General features: G+C 46.0%; 1 protein-coding gene across 1 annotated transcript in view; it reads right to left on the bottom strand.

Annotated features, from left to right (window-relative positions):
• The window catches only part of LOC149347170 (putative sodium-dependent multivitamin transporter), a 47,102-nt gene extending 31,076 nt beyond the window's left edge, over positions 1-16,026 (bottom strand). Inside the window, exons 1-3 of the mRNA XM_089541509.1 lie at positions 15,614-16,026; positions 8,567-8,830; positions 854-919 (exon numbers count right to left, since the gene is read on the bottom strand). Coding sequence (XP_089397635.1) covers positions 854-919; positions 8,567-8,830; positions 15,614-15,724 — 441 coding nt within the window. The 5' untranslated portion in view covers positions 15,725-16,026. The remainder of the gene's footprint in view (positions 1-853; positions 920-8,566; positions 8,831-15,613) is intronic.
• Between the last annotated feature and the right edge of the window lie 621 nt (positions 16,027-16,647).

Here is a 16,647-nt window from a genome sequence, read left to right as displayed (position 1 = left end):
TTGCATTCCTTTCTTTGCCTCTTGCCTGCGTCTTATTCCCGCGGCATTTACTTTTCTCGAAATTAACAAACTAGTCTGCAAGACCGTTAATTTCTAACTGCCTGCCATCAGGCATCATTCTGTATTTAGAATAGTCAAAAAGAGGTCGGCTGAGGAGCACAACATGTCGACAAACAGAAGAAACTTAATGAAAACCGATTAGATCAGATTTGAGAGCAATCGCATGTGTTAGCTCTGTGGCACAAAAAATATTTATGTCAGAATGAATTTTAACCGGAACGGCTTCTGTTTTTTACATTTTTTTCCTTCATACGTTTCTAGTCGTAGTTGTGTTTCCTATGAAGCTACGCTCCGCAACCACCAGCTGGCTGCTTTGTAAAAAGTATTTCTATGTAAACATTCTTGTATATAAAGGGGCGCAATGAATGAAGCATGTGCAAAAGTTTGTGATCCATCGTGTTAACGAAGTATTTTGAAACGCGTAAGTCAACAGTTGGATTCTCTAGTTGAAAACAAATATTTCTCCATTTTTTTTTATTCAACACGAACCATAAAAACGCAAATTACTTGCGCCTTTACCTTGGTGTCTGTCACCCCTGGGGCTAGAGTTAGAGAGGCTTCAGAGCCAAACTCGCTGAATTTAAAGCTGTCAGGGAAGCAGGGAACCCAAACTAGAACTTGGGGGTACCGCATAGTTGAGAGAATGTAACACCTTCCTCTAGCAGTTACGCTCTGAATTTCCGGACATAAGAGGAAATTGTTCTGCCATGGTTTGCCCATGTGCGTTCCGTTCTATTCGGAGAAATTCTCATTAATCTCTTCATATAGTAACCACGAAAAAAAGGGCACTTACGCTCAGGAAGAAGTAGATGACGCAAGCGGTGATGCCAACCTTGTTGTCAAAACGCATGCTGAGGTACTTCAATAGTTAGGAGAGGAGAAAAGCAAAACAGTCACGCTTCGCTGCAATATATGCAACATCTGCGCAGATCATTATGAACCGTGGCAGCTATTATTGTCAGCATCATCACATACCCGGTGATTTCAGTCTAAGGACTAACTGGTCTGCAGCATGTAACCAACCTATCCTGGTCTAATTTCTCGCTGCGGCGAGCATTCCATCCTCATCAGCATAACTGCGCTGACTGCAGGAGAATGACATGTCCATTATCTATTCAATTAACTCGGACTTGTGCACACCGCCACTACCATCCACTACCGCAAACTTCCTAATCTCTATCTGCCCCTTGAATTTCGGTCATCCCTTGCTACGCTTGGTTTCTTTTGGAATCTACTCCGCAACATATAATGACGACTGATTATCTTGCCTTCACTATAAACGCCTTGGTCATGCCCATATTCTAGTGATTTTGAGTAGGATATGAATTTTCTCGTTTGTCAGCTCACCTACTCTGCTCGCTTCTTGTCTCTTCATGTTACAACTATCATTTTTATATCCACAAGTCGCTGCACGGTACTGAACTCCGGTTCGGCCTTTTTCGTCAGTTTCCTCAATCCTTACATTACCTGAGTACCTGTAAGATACAGCTGCCATATACTTATTTTTGTAGGTATACCCGTAAGCTGCCATTCAATATCTGAGAGTGCCTACCAAATGCGCTCCAGATCATCCTTATTCGCCAATTTGTTTGAACCTCCTTGTCTGGATCTGTTGTCTCTACCTACCCTAAGCTAATCTATTTCCTTACCATTTCCAGTTCTTTGGTGCCTATCGTAAACTGCTGTCCGTTCCCAGACTGTTGAACATTATTTTCTGCCAATAAATTTCAAGCCCACAGTTCTGCTTTGCCTGCTTAGTTCCTTTTTCATACTGTCACGCAATGCCATCAGTGAATCGCATATTACGAGGGTATTTTCTACATCCAGTGCAAGCCCATCTCTGGACCATGCAGGATATGAGATAGTAAAGAAAAAAATTGAAATCCAAATATTACTTGAGAAACACACGAAACAATTTTGACTTGCAGCCGCAACACGTTATCGTGCAGCGTGTGGAAAGCAAAACAAACAAAATGCCTCATAACTTTACAGGTACTATGAATGCTTAATTTTGTTAAAAGGCATTTCTAGAAAACTACTCCTCGCTATGTAATCGGATAACCTGTTCCGAAGAGGATTCGCAAGTGGAAACGAGTTGCTATGCATGATAACATGGCTGCGGTGTTGTTTTGCTACACCTTATCCACGATAAGTTCTGGCAAGCTTCCATAGATAAGGCGTTGGGTTTATTTAAACATGACCGCGCTAGAAGAGATTTCAAGGTGAATCCGCACTGCGAAAGAGCCTGCCAGCTTGCTTTGTTTGATCCTTAGCGCCGACACGCTGGAGCGAAGGGTGAACACCGAATATATGAAGCACACAGCCAACCTTCTTATTTGTTCAATTATGTTAAATTAGTTGAATGTTGTTGAATGAACGAATAGTTAAGGTCTGCAAATAAAATCTGCAATTTGCAATTTAAGCCTTACATAGGCCTTATATGCATGAAGTTTTACTTCGGTCGGGGCACTGCGGATCCTTCTCGCGGAGCGCGATTTTTTAGTGTTAACACGGATAGCATCCATTAGCGGCTCCCAATTCATGTTACACGTTAGTTTGGTTTGGTTTGGTTTATTGGGTTTTACGCCCCAAGTTTTACAAGCTATGAGGGACGCCGTAATGGAGGGCTCCGGATAATTTTGACCACCTGGGGTTCTTTAACGTGCGCTGAAATCGCACAGTACACGGGCCACTAGCATTTCCGCACCATCCAAATGTGACCGCCGTGGCCGAGTTCGAAGCCGCGTCTTTGGAGTGAGCAGCGAAGCAGCAAAACCACTGAGCCACCTTGGCGTCTGTTACAGGCTACTCTGACGCCCAAACATTTCACTTGATTAGCCTTGGTGACAGCAACGAATTCTAAATTGAGAATAAATGCCAGCTGCATTTTCTAATTACTAAAAGTGATGCTAGCGTTCTTGTTGCTTGAATGAACTGCAACAAGTAATTTAACTTATCTTTCTCCTCTCTTCCCAATCTGAATCTCTGAACACCTTCAGCAAACGCGCTGTGAATATTAGTGGATATCTCATGCCTCTCTACTTGACACCCCTCCTTAGTGGTCTTTTATTGCTTTCTCTGTGGTAGACTGTACTCGCTGTTCAGGAGCTACATTTTTTTTCCAGTAACTTTATATATGCAATTGGTCCATGCTGGTTCCGTAATGTGTGCATTACTGCTGAGATTTAGACTGAGTCAAATGCTTTCTCGTAATCTATGAAGGCTAGATGGACAGGTTGGTTGTATTCTGGGCATTTTTCAATCAGTTGAGTAGCATTGCGAATATGGCCTCTCATCGACTAGCATTTATAAAAGCCGGCCTCGACCTTTGTTTTATTGCCCTTAAAAGGAGCCCCGATTATGTAAGCGACTCCTTTTGCCCATTTTTACTTATATGTTAAGATAAAGTTAGCGTTCTTCCAACATTTCGCTTTTCTGCAGGTGACGAGGCATTTTGTGAACAAGGCGGACCCTCTTTTATGTACGATTCCCCACAGTCCTCCAACAGCTCTACATTTAGATAAACCCCACCAGCTGCTTCCTCTTTTGCATTGCTTCTAAGAAATTCTTTACATCCTCCTTCTTTGTGCGCCACTGACTATCTCGTTATTGGCCTTACTGCTTCAGCTACTGCAAAGACTAGTGTGAACTGCTCGGCTACATCAATATCAATATTCGTGAACACATTGTCCTCGTCTCTTAGCGCGTACATCTTATTTTTGCCGATGTTTAGTTTGCTTTTGTGGCTTTCAGGCTACCCCAGTTTTTAGAGGATGCTGGATTTCTGAGCGTGCAGGGGTGCAGCAAGTTAGGTGGGCGGATGAGATAAAGAAGTCTGTGGGGATACGGCGGACGCAACTGGCAAAGGACAGGGTTAATTGAAGAGACATGGAAGAGGTCTTTGTCCTCCAGTGGGCGCAGTCACGCTGATGGCGGTGATCTATTCACTTTGTTGTTTCATATGTCGATTGCCTTAAGGTTACTGATTAACTTTGACACGCCCGCCAATTCGATTCGGTCTACTCTTCTAGAGGCTTTCATGTTTTGACGTGCTAATGATATTGTTATTCTCCCGAGAGAGCTTATCGCTATTGTGCCCAGCTGCCGGACCCCCTACTTTCATCGCGCCCTCTGTAATGATATCTTCGAGATATAATGTAAAGAGATCTGCGAGATTATCATTCACTCTTTGAACACTAAGGCCAGTCTCTGCTGTTTAAAGCTGAATATCTCCTCTGCAGCGAGATCCTGAAGCCTTTTGCATTGAATCTTAAAACTAACTCTTTCTTGAGCTTCTTCCTTACTATTTTCCTCCGTTCCCCTATCAAGTCTAGGCTGATAATTACGTTAGCATCCAACAGTCTCTTGATCTTACATTCCCGAGCATCGCAATATTGTACAGTATGCCAACATGCGAGCACAGTATGTGCTTTATGTAATTTTAGTGTTGCCATTCGGGCTCTTCTAAGTGCACTTCCTGTCTTCCTGTTTGCGGAAGAAGGTAGCCATGGTGCGTAAATGATTTCGTGCTGAAAAGCCTACTAATAACTCCGCTGTGCTTTGTCTACAGCCCCGCTGCGGTGGATCAGTGGTTTCGGCGCTCGGCTGCTGACCCGAAAGACGCGGGTACCGTCCCGGCCGCGGCGGCGGAATTTCGAGGAAGGCGAAATTCTAGAGGGCCGTGTGCTGTGCGATGTCAGTGCACGTTAAAGAATCCCAGGTGGTCGAAACTTCCGGAGCCCTTCACTACGGCGTCCCTCATAGCCTGATTTGCTTTGGGACGTTAAACCCCAATAAACGAAACCAAACCTTTCCCTACAGTAAACTATGCAGTCACCAACTGCCTGGTCTTCTCCCTACTTCTTGCCTCACTTGGCATTGAAGACGCCCACCTATACAATCTATTGGGTTTTTAATTAGCACTTCGCCGGCTTCGCGTCTTCATAGACGCGAAGCCGGCGAATGCTGTCTTCACTGCAAGTTATCTTTTTTCTTTTGTCGTTGATGAGCGCAAAGCATATATTCGTTGACGCGGGTTTCAATAAAATCAATTGTTAGTTGGCGCTCGGTGGTATTATTCTACGTTTTGTCCTTGTCTGCCGCGCCGAAGCATTTCTTGAAATACGTATGACCAACTGGCCTACAAAACAACCCTTCTCTTCATAGAAGCTTAGGCGTATACCTTATAATGATTTCACAATTTAGACTCAAAGCTTAGAATTTAGACACCTTGTAATGCAGAGCCTCTACAACGCCCTCTTCACGATCTTGTTCGAAATGCGAGCTTCCCCGGTATTTAAAAAGCTCCTTCAAGGAGCAAATAAATATGCCAATAGGGAGGGATTTTCTTTCTCCTTCATGGCGATTAGTTATGCTGATTGCGCTATGTACCAGAGGAAGAATTTAGAAGCGACACTTTCATGTAGCCTTAGGAAATTGGGTTGTAGTTCAACTTAAGCCAGAGTAGCAGTTGCTTATTTGCTTATTTAAGTGTGTACACAAAAACCGATACGCTGAGTTAACGCTAAATGTCCTAAATCCTGATCACAATGCAAAGTGGGATGCGGAAGCATTGCGGGCATGTCGTATTGTGGCCATCTTTTGCAACAATACATGCTCAGAGCGCTTTTTGAGTAGGACATGGTACACAAATTTTTCAGATATTGAAGTAAAGGGTTGGTTCATCTGTCAGCAGGAATAGCATGATATCACTTTTGTGAAAAGCAAGGAAAGAAACTGTGCTTAATTTGTAGCACCGCGACGGCAAGTACGACTGCTGACAGTTGTGATCTTCCTCGAGCGTAAGCAGACGACTGCACCACAATTTCGAGAATTTCTCGCACGATCACGCGACGTTCAAAAACTGTCTACTCTACGTTTACTTGCAATTCACGCCGTATTGCCATTTATAGTCAAAAAGGCTTTAATAGTCGTTGCACCATTACATTTCTCGTTTATTGACCGAATTCATCGTTGAGTTGCGAGAAAACGATGAATTTATGCACCAAAGAGTGCCACGTTAGTGAATGTTCTCGAAGAGCACGAAAACAAAAAAAACACACGTACACAGGCGACCAAACAAACGGCTCTCCAAGGCACAAAAAGGTAAAGAACAAGCAGATGTTGAGTGTCGCTATCGTTAAAATGCCTCACGACTTGACAACGTGGTAGGGAAGAAGTATTAACTTCGTGTTCGTATCAATCAAAGTATTAATCAAAGTATCTCCTGCGGTGATTTTTCTGCGTCGTCTACTTTAGTCATGTGCTTTGCAAGCCGCAGATTGACGTGCATGAAAAAGAGAGCACAAATGTCAATGTGAAAGGCGTGAATGGAAACAATGACCGTCTATTTGCGTTTTTGATTGGCTTTGCAGCGCAGGTGAAATGAGCCCAATTTTTTTTGAATTTCTATGAGAAACATTGCATAATGATTACAGATTTTTCCCGCTGTGAGCGAAAGGAGCGGACGTCGTGGAATTGCAGCGCGAAGCATAGCTTTTCACAGAGCCTGGCGCAGTCGCGGACAAAAAAGTGCTGCCCCGCTGCGTTAATGCATCGGTAGACTTAAGTAGAGCAAAGCCGGGCTTCTTATTTTGCTCTGTTGGTGGGAAAAACTTAAACGAGAAAAAACGCGCTCTTGATCTGAACACGTTTCGGCTTCGTTGTTCACATTTTGTTTTGCAAACTTCCGAGCAAAGTTTTCAGTCTCCTTCATTTCGCTGCGTGCCCACTTTCTCCTAATTTCGGCGGTCATGTAGAGGTTGGAATTTTGTATGGTGTCAAATACATCTCACTCCCTATTGCAGAGTTTGCAAATATTGGTTTAGTAAGACTTGTAGCAGAAGAAATGTGGTATGTATAAATGGGCGCATTTTGATGCTGCAAATAGTCGGTGAGCATACGAATTGTTATCATAGCATTACATGTGAAATATCAAAGGCTTCTATCGTGCTGTTTTGCTAGAGAATTGGTTTTCATAAAATCCACAGCATTTATTCCCCTAATCACCTAAATAGCTGAAAGTTGCCTTGCTGTACAACTCTAGCCCTTGCGATGGACCTTTAAGATCAGACCTCCTACATTATGTAAGGCGGGTTGTTGTGATAACGCAAAGGCTGTGAGCAGTACAGCTGGGTTTTTGTCTCCTTATTTACAGGGCGAATCTCATGATCAACAGGTGCGACCAAGGTGCCCAAGTCACACGAAATTATTTCACAAATCACAATGTGGCGGCTTTGTCACAGTTTTAAGTAAATGCAGTGTTAACGAATATGTCGCAAAAGAAAAAAAAAACAAGCAGTCTTATTTTGTATATCCAAGCACATTTTATAAAATATATCTAGCAAAACATCCAGTGGTCTATATTTATTTGGCTCTATCTCACGCAAAATGTGAGCTTGCAGTAGCCGTCGCATATTTAATTGCCGTGCTGCTCACCAATGTGCCTTTCATTGCATCTAATAAGCTTGTATCAGTGATTCCGGAAACTATTTTGCTATGGTGAGCTCCTATGACGATATTCAATCTGAACTTTAGTAGCCGTGAGACCCTTAACCTGTTCTAAAGACTGTTGCTTAAAGGAGAGAGGGAGTGAGCGGGTGAACTGTAGGAGAATGCACTGTTGTCAGATTTCGTCATTCTGCCCGCATTAAGAGAAGGCGCTGCAGGTAATTTTAGTGCGTTAGATTTAGGAGGGTTAATCCTGTGCAAATGGCAAGCGCCGACTGCCAGTAGCTAGTTGGAGGCGGCCCACCGGTCTCCGAACGAACTTAGTAACCTACATCCGATATAATAAACGTTGGTATAGAAGTATAATAAACCTTAGCATACAATATGACGAGCTTTCTTGCGTTAAATTTGGTAATGACAAAACTTAGTATGCCTCCACATTTGATATAACGAACTTTAGTGTGTTAACCTCGGATATACCGAACCTAAGCACGCCCCACACAGGATGTAACTGGCTTTAGTACGTTAACCTCTGAGATGGGGAATATTTGTGCTTTAACCTTGGAGACAACAAAAAAAAAACTTCGTGTGCTACCTCGGGCATAACGAACCGAAGTATGCCACCTTGAACCTAACCTTCATGTCGGGATATAACGAACCTCAATGCACCGCTTCGTGTATAACAAACATTGGTGTGTCAACCTCAGATGTAACGAACGTTTATCTGATAACGCATTCAAACGATCCACTGAAGATTCCCTCGTAGTTTTTGCTGCGAAAGTGTTCCTTCTCGTTCTGTACTGATGCACGTGACGCTAATTTAAATTATTTATCAATGAAACAAGCATGTACTAGTCCGAATCGTAGTATGAAACAAATCGACCGTAGTGCACGTACTTAGATAGCGAGCACGAGAAAACATACATTAAGTCCATCTCAGCGACACGATAGTCGGCGCACTAATACGCTTCCAGACTTCTATATTCACTACCATGTGCCGTTTTGCATGAATTTTCTTTACTGCGTCGCGGAGCAAAAAGATGTTGGGTTCACTTACCTGGAAAATAGATGTTACCCGCAGGCCATATAGCAGTGGTACGAGTCCAACCGCAGCAAAGGCTGCAGCTAGCGGGATACCGCTCACTACCCAGACAAGGTGGAATCCGTGCGCGTAGTAGTGCCCCACGAAGCTCACCACAGTCATCGCGTTCGCTGCAGACGCGAGAACAGAGACTGCGAGGGCGAATGTCGGAAGGCGGCGTCCGCCTAAGAAAGCTTCCATCTGGGCGGCTTCCGCACTTCCATCGCTGGAGAGCGTCGGCTGTGAGACAAAAGGAAGCGATGTGGTTAACCATTGCAGTCAGTGTTACTTCGTTTTTTTATTGCGAAAGCAATACTACGCTAGGTTTTGAGCCTTCAGCGTGGTCCCGACGGTAGTCACGTTTAACTTTTAGACGGCCTCCAGTTTGATGATGCGTGGAGGCGCTCGCGTCTGTGACGTCATACCGAGGTGAAATCTGAGCTACCAAGTCGGTTCGTCGGCGCGGTTCAAGCGGTAGCCACGGAGCGCCGCAGATCTCAGGCAGTAAGAGAGGGGACTGCGTTCATTTCGAGGAAAGGAAAGGCGCCTTACCAACTCTGTGGCTTAGTGGACACCTGAATAACACTTTAAACTGATTCCGGCGATCATTGATGCACTCTGACATAGACAGCGTTGTAGACTGGGTTGATTTAGAGGAAACGAGAGGCGCCTTACCAACTCTGTGGTTTAGTGGACACCTCAATAGCACTTTAAGCTAATTCCGGCGTTCATTGATGCACTCTGACATAGACAGCGTTGTAGAATGGGTTGATTTAGAGGATACGAGAGGCGCCTTACCAACTCTGTGGTTTAGTGGACACCTCAATAGCACTTTAAGCTAATTCCGGCGTTCATTGATGCGCTCTGACATAGACAGCGTTGTAGACTGGGTTGATTTAGAGGAAACGAGAGGCGCCTTACCAACTCTGTGGTTTAGTGGACACCTCAATAGCACTTTAAGCTAATTCCGGCGTTCATTGACGCGTTCTGACATAGACAGCGTTGTAGACTGGGTTGATTTAGAGGAAACAAGAGGCGCCTTACCAACTCTGTGGTTTAGTGGACACCTCAATAGCACTTTAAGCTAATTCCGGCGTTCATTGATGCGCTCTGACATAGACAGCGTTGTAGACTGGGTTGATTTAGAGGAAACGAGAGGCGCCTTACCAACTCTGTGGTTTAGTGGACACCTCAATAGCACTTTAAGCTAATTCCGGCGTTCATTGATGCGCTCTGACATAGACAGCGCTGTAGACTGGGTTGATTTAGAGGAAACGAGAGGCGCCTTACCAACTCTGTGGTTTAGTGGACACCTCAATAGCACTTTAAGCTAATTCCGGCGTTCATTGATGCGCTCTGACATAGACAGCGTTGTAGACTGGGTTGATTTAGAGGAAACGAGAGGCGCCTTACCAACTCTGTGGTTTAGTGGCCACCTCAAAAGCACTTTAAGCTAATTCCGGCGTTCCGTGCAGCACTCCGGCTTGCGCCTTTCACTACTTTAGTCGTGAAAGTTGCTCGTAATTTGCTGTCGCAACCTTCCGAGCTTAACCAAGCTAAGCCTCTGCCATTTTTTTTTGTACTAAGGCTGTTTGGGCTTGCGCTCTTTTTATTCAAGCAGCATTGGAGACTCCTCCCCTGTGCCCTTGACGCCGCATTTGCGACGGACCATTTGGAGAAGCAGATTTCACATCACAGTTATGGCACGGCAACTCGAAATGCAACGGCAGCTTTAAGCATCGAAGGCGCCACACTAATGTAGCAGAAGCAGGTCTATTCGCAGGTGTTTCCGTCGTTATTCGCAGAGGGGAAGCTACGCAACCCGTTTATTGAGAACTGTTGCTGCCACCCTTCCGAATGGTATCATATGGCTACGGACCCAACCTCACTCTCCAGAGGCAACCCCCAGATGTCTTATTCTCCAATCACTTTCTACACATACTGTGCCGTTCCAGACTCCCTCTGTACTCCCAGCTTGCACATGTGGTGCCCGTCTCTCCAGGTAACATGTTTTACCAAGAGTGCTCTAAAAACGGAGAAGGACCGAGGACGACATCCTCTCCAAGGTGTGTAAGTTACTGCTGATGGTAGTAATGACAACGTATACTGAAAGAATCCAACCGGTAATAATAGCTCTCGCTGCATAAGACATAGATTATATTTGGACTAGCAAAAGAAACAAGACAAATGTGTCCCAGTCCGCACCGCTGTATAAGACAGCAGAAGGAGCACTGTTCAGTTAGAGAGGTCCTCCAGCAATGAATCTCCTAATACTGCATCGCTTTTTCCGCAGCTTGCTTGATCGCGAAACTACTAGGATGAAATAAATGATCAGTTTTTCAAAACCGTCTGGAAGGCGGTATTCATTGCCACTTGTCCAATTCGTCACTTGTCGGGAATGCGAAGGAAAAGACGTTTTGTACGCTATATTTGAAATGCTGCTGCTCTGGTATACGCTGAGTCGTACTCAGCAGCACGTCATAAATTTATTAAGCTAGAGTGCCGGGTAAATCACGGAAACTTGCAACAACCTGTGTTTGTGTAGTAAATGTGCTTGGAACAGCTGGCACACTTTAAATGCGGCAACACATCCGCGTGAAAATTAGTAGTTCGGGCATTCGTCCATAGACGTTTTCTTTGTTCTAAAACCTCAAAGCGACTTGCAACAAGCACTCAACTTTTTTGGACAATTGCTGCTGCTGTAATATACTTGTGAAAGGAGGGACTTATTTGGACAAGCTTCGTAACGGGAGCAGGGCCAACAGCAGTTCGAGATGAACTAGTCCAGCCAGGAGCGTACACCAGGCGATGGCCACGCGGATCGCGCATATGCCCGTCGGCTTCCTTACAATGGCCCCCGGACAGAAGAGGAGCCATCCTGGCGACTTAAGGGACGCAAAAGAGACTGGGGTGTAGTATGTGGAGGGTCGCTGGACATGAACAGCCTCGCGGCCACGGCGTCTGATATCGGGTGATGACGTGAGGGAACTAACAATATAGTTCACAGGACATGTTTGCTTCAAGATGCGATGGGGCCCTTGGTATTAGCGAGCAGTTTCCGGGATAGGCCGGGTGACGGCGTGAGATCGGGTGACGACGTGAAGGGCTCAACAATTTAGTTGACTGGAGATGTTTGCTGCAAGATGCGATAGGGCCCCTGATATTTAGCGAGAAGTTTCCGGGAGAGGCTCGGAGTACAGGGACGTATCCACAGCCTGACAAGAGAGCCGGGCGGAAAATGCTGGGAAGGGTGATTTTCATCGTAGAGGTTTGTTGGAGGGACTGGCTAGCTTTCGTGAGCGATCGGGCCATCTGGTGCAATCATCGGCGCACCTGGTGGCTGGGAAACAGTGGTGGGAAACAGTGCTGCACTCAGATGCGTCAGGGTGGTAGTGGAGAACAGTATCGATGCGAACGCAGGGATGTCGGCCATAAAGAAGGAAGAAAAGAAAAAACCCTGTTGTAGACTGTATAGCAGTATTGTACGCGAACGTAATGTACCGGAGTATCAGATCCCGGTTCGAGTGGTTTTAACTGACGTACATAGCCAGCATGTCCTCCAGAGTGCGGCTAAAGCGTTCAGTGAGACAGTTCGTCTGAGGGTGGTAAGCAATGCAAGTCCGATGGATGATGTTGCATTCGCGAAGCAGAGCTTTGATGACATGAGACACAAAGACGCGGCTTCTGTCGCTAAGGAGTTCTCGAGGGGCACCGTGTCGAAGGATGAATCGACGCAGAAGAAAGGATGCCACATCCTGAGCTGTGGCAGCAGAGAGCGCGGCGGTTTCAGCATACCTGGTGAGGTGATCGACGGCAACTGTGACCCATCGTTTCCCGGAAGGAGTATACGGGAGGGGCCCATATAAATCAATGCCAATGTGGTCAAAAGTCCGAGGCGGACAAGATAGCGGCTGCAACTCGCCAGCAGTACGGTTAGTGGGTGTCCTGCGGCGTTGGCAGCCGAGGCACGAGCGTACGTACTTCAAAACAAAGTTGTACGTGCTACTTGAGTAGTATCGGAGGCGGAGACGCGTTGAAGTCTTGGAAAAGCCCGCGTGAATGCATTGTAAGTAAGTGTAAAAACATGAGCAGATATAAGACCGGAGGTGGTGAGGAATGATGAGGAGCCATTTTCGTCCACCAGAATGATACATACAGCGATAAAGCAGGTTATCTCTGATCTCAAAATGTGAAGCTTGACGGCGTAGGGCGCAAAATTGGTGTAACCGCCGGTGGATCGGAGAGAAAGTCGAGAAAAAGCTGAATCCAGGGATGCTTGCGCTGTTCAGAAGGCAGGTTACTGATGGTGGGAGACGGCGCAGGGGCTTTGATTTCTCAGAGGCTGGCAATTTCGGCGGGTAGCGGGAAGGGAGACAAGGCGTCGGCGTCCTGATGCTTGCGGCCCGACCGATAGACGACGCAGATGTTATATTTTTAGCGACGCAGCGCCCATCGTGCCAGACGGCCAGAAGGATCTTCCAATGAAGAAAACCAACAAAGCGTGATGATGCGCAATGACCTCATAAGGACAACCGTACACGTAAGGTCGAAACTTGCCTTTTGCCCATGCAATAGCGAGGATGGCTTTTTTCAGTCACAGAGTAGTTGGATTCAGCCTTGGTAAGTGCGCGGTTGGCATAGGCAACGACATATTCGTCGAATCTACATTTGCGCCAGGTGAGCACTGCACCATGACCAATACGTGTGGACTCCAGTCGGGGTCGCAGGGTCGAAATGGCACAAAATGGGTGATGCCGTGAGAAGTCGGCGCAAGGTGTAGTAATCGGTTCGCATGCGGGTGACCAAGCTGAAAAATAGACATTGCTGCCGAGCAGCTGAGTCAAAGGGGCAGCAATTGAGACAGAGTGGCGAATGAAACGCCTAAAATAAGAGCACAGCCATAGGAAACTGCGGAGTTCATTAGTGGTGGAAGGTTTGAGAAACTAAGTCATGTCATGAAGTTTGGCGGGGTCAGGGCGGACATCGTCTTTCGACGCAACGGGACCTAAAATTTTGATTGTTTGATTTTAAGCAGCGCAAGGCCGAAAGCCAAAGAAGAGAGCAGAGAAAGAAACGGACAACACAGCGCTGTTTCTTTCTCTGCTCTCTTCTTTGGCTTTCGAGCTTGCGTTGCTTAAAATCAAACAATGAATAACCAACTCGCCCATCAGCTTGTGCTAAAATTTTGAGTTCACGGCAGAAAAAGTGGCTTTTTTTTAAGTTTAGCGGCAGGCCGGCGTTTGTGAGAGGTATGGCGATCGACTCCCAGCACCTGCTCCTAATGTAAGGTGGTTCTTATGCGGAAAAGCTTCCTAACGGGAGCAGGTGGCAGGGCCAACAGCAGTCCGAGGCCAGCAAGTCCGGCGAAGAGCGTGTATAAGGCGATGGCGATGCGGGTCGCGCGGATGCCCGCCATCTTCCTAACACCTGTCTCTACCTGTGGTCTATTACCAATTCTTTGCATACACAGTGACTTGCCACCTGCCTGGAGTGATGAAATCTGTCTAAAAGTGAATCAGCATGCACTTCGTAAGCGCTGCGCATTGAAACCGCTCTTCGGTGAGTAATAAACACAGCAGCAGGAGAAACAACGGTCAACAAACCCAAACGCAGTTCAGCCTCCTTAAGTACTCCCAGGCGCATGCTGTGCGCTGTTTATGTGAAATTCTCTATTCAATATTTCCTGCCCAGCTGTGATGTCAAGGATCTCTATTGGGAACGAGCTGAATGAGAAAAAAAAATACCCACGTCTCTTGTTCTGAAATTTCTGACTCTTTTCCTTTAGCGCTAAAATAGAACGTAAAGGGTGACATTAAAATTAGCGCTCGGAATACCCATTTCCTTTAGAGCACAGCACGGTTCGATAAGACCCCTGTCACTCCTGCAGTTATTTGCCGGTTGCAGTAGTTTCTTTGTGTTATCGTAGAGGAATAGCACACCCCTTTTCCAGTCACTTTATCGGTATCTATCTAGTCGCTATCTGTATTTCTTGCCGTCTTATCGCCTGCTATGACGCACCAGAAAGCTACTTTTAAAGTGCTAATGTCCTTTCCCTCTGGGGAACGTACGAGCGCATTGCACTCTGAAAAAGGTACGACCGTACTACACTGTTGACGTCGTCAGCAGGTGCCCTCATTCTGCTGGTACGGTGCGCCGAGAATATTGGAGCTTTCTCGTAGGAGTACTAGCACTGGTTGGCCTGTCTCTGTTTGGAAGAGTATTGAGCTGGCCAAACACCCTTTTGGCGGGTATTCAACTTCTGAAAAGCCTCGCGCAAGGTTGCTGGAAAGCTTGTGCCCATAAAAAAACCGGCGACACTTGATATCGGACCCAGCAACTCTCGCGTGAAGTCAATGGTCTGACGGACTCCTAGTCCAGATGGTACACGACGAAACTAGATGGCACCGACTAAAAGAAAGGAGATGAAAAGACGTTTCCCCTCTCCCACAGGATTTTTGTTCAGAATGAGGCAAAATGAGTAGCCTTGGTTTTTAAGCATAAACAGTGAGCACGAAATATAAACTTGGCAGAGCCAGGTGTGATCTTAAAATACATGAAGAAAAATGCACGGCTCTTCTTAAATCGTTTATTACCCTGACGACAATGCAAACGCTTAATAAAAATGTCGTTAATTTCATTCTAAACTATGCAAGATGCCTGCGTTCGTTCTTGCGCGTATTTAACAAGCGAAGCTACTCTTCAGGACAACACTTTCGTGGAGAGCTGAAACATCATTCTATCTCCTTTCCTTTGGTGGCGCCATCTGTATTATTCACCTCCCGAATGCAAGGTTGATGCTAAGATCGCAAGGCCACCCCGCCGTAAATGAGTCATGCGCTCATAGAAAGGCGGAAATTTGGAACAGTCATTTCAATCCGACAAATTTTTTTGAAGTCAAGCTCCTATAGAGACTTTGACACCAGCGTGTAGCAGAGATTAACACACCTCTCACATAAGGCCTGCGAAGAGGACTACCACAGAAACACGGAGAGGATGCTTGACTCAAACTATGCAGAAACGTACCTTGTGTCTAGATTTGGCAAACGAGAAGTAGAGGCCAGTTGCGTAGCCTAGGATGGTGAGCACACCAAAGACGGCATAATCGGCAGCGTCTAAAGTCTTCATCGGTGACATTGCAGTGCAAGGCGACTTTTCTATTTAAAGCCCCGCTCAATGAAATGCGTGGATGAAGATTAAGTTGGTTACACTCTCACATCGACGACTGATATCGTGGTCTGTCTTTAGATGGCTTGAACGCTTTGCTGCCAGATGCGCGCTGTTTTGTATCCCATCGACTCAGCTAATGGCTTGAAATGTTGCCGAGAGTGTCGACATCTGTTGAAAGCCGCTCAAATGATTCGCTTCCACTGCAAAGTACCAGATCGGCGAGCGGTGCAGCTCATTCAGGTGGTAGGTAACTGATATCTACAGTTTTCCATCGCACGATTCGCACCAAAAACTCCACTGAGGCATCTACGGAGCGCGCAGAGGTGCTTAGCGCAAGCGGAAACACCTAGGCCACCTGCCCATCTGGCATCACCTTTTATTGTGTTTTATTTATTCAATTTCGAAAACAGGGCGCCTGTGCTTGGAGAGGAAATCGTTCCCTGCGCTAGAGCACAGCTTGTGTAAAAGCGATTGCCAAACATTGCTTGGATAATAAAAAAAGGAAAACGTGCGCCGACTGTGCATTTGCTCTTATTTCGCTATCAGGTGCACATGCTTGCAACAGCGGGACAGTTTCGCATCACGTGACATAGATTTCAGACATGTGCCTGGTGTTTTTGCACTACACGTGGATGGATGTTTCTATTATAGCGTTTAGCATTCAAGGATGAGTGGAAGCGGGAATGGCGGGCCCCGTCGGTCAGTTGCGACTGCTAGTTAGGCTATTTGGCACAGTGGGCAGGTAACAACATGAAAACCGGTCACAAACGAGCTTAGTGTGACACCGACACGAGCGTATATATACTTAGAACAAAACTACCCTTAGTATGTCTCCTGGGATTTAACAAAAAATTGTGTTATCCTGGAGTATAATGCGCTTTATTATGCCA

This window comes from Amblyomma mixtum, chromosome 4 (genome assembly GCF_055824585.1).
Source record: "Amblyomma mixtum isolate Tamu chromosome 4, ASM5582458v1, whole genome shotgun sequence".
Classification (NCBI taxonomy): domain Eukaryota; kingdom Metazoa; phylum Arthropoda; class Arachnida; order Ixodida; family Ixodidae; genus Amblyomma; species Amblyomma mixtum.
The sequence above is the reverse complement of the archived record's forward strand: the minus strand, read 5'-3'. Positions and strand labels throughout refer to the sequence as shown.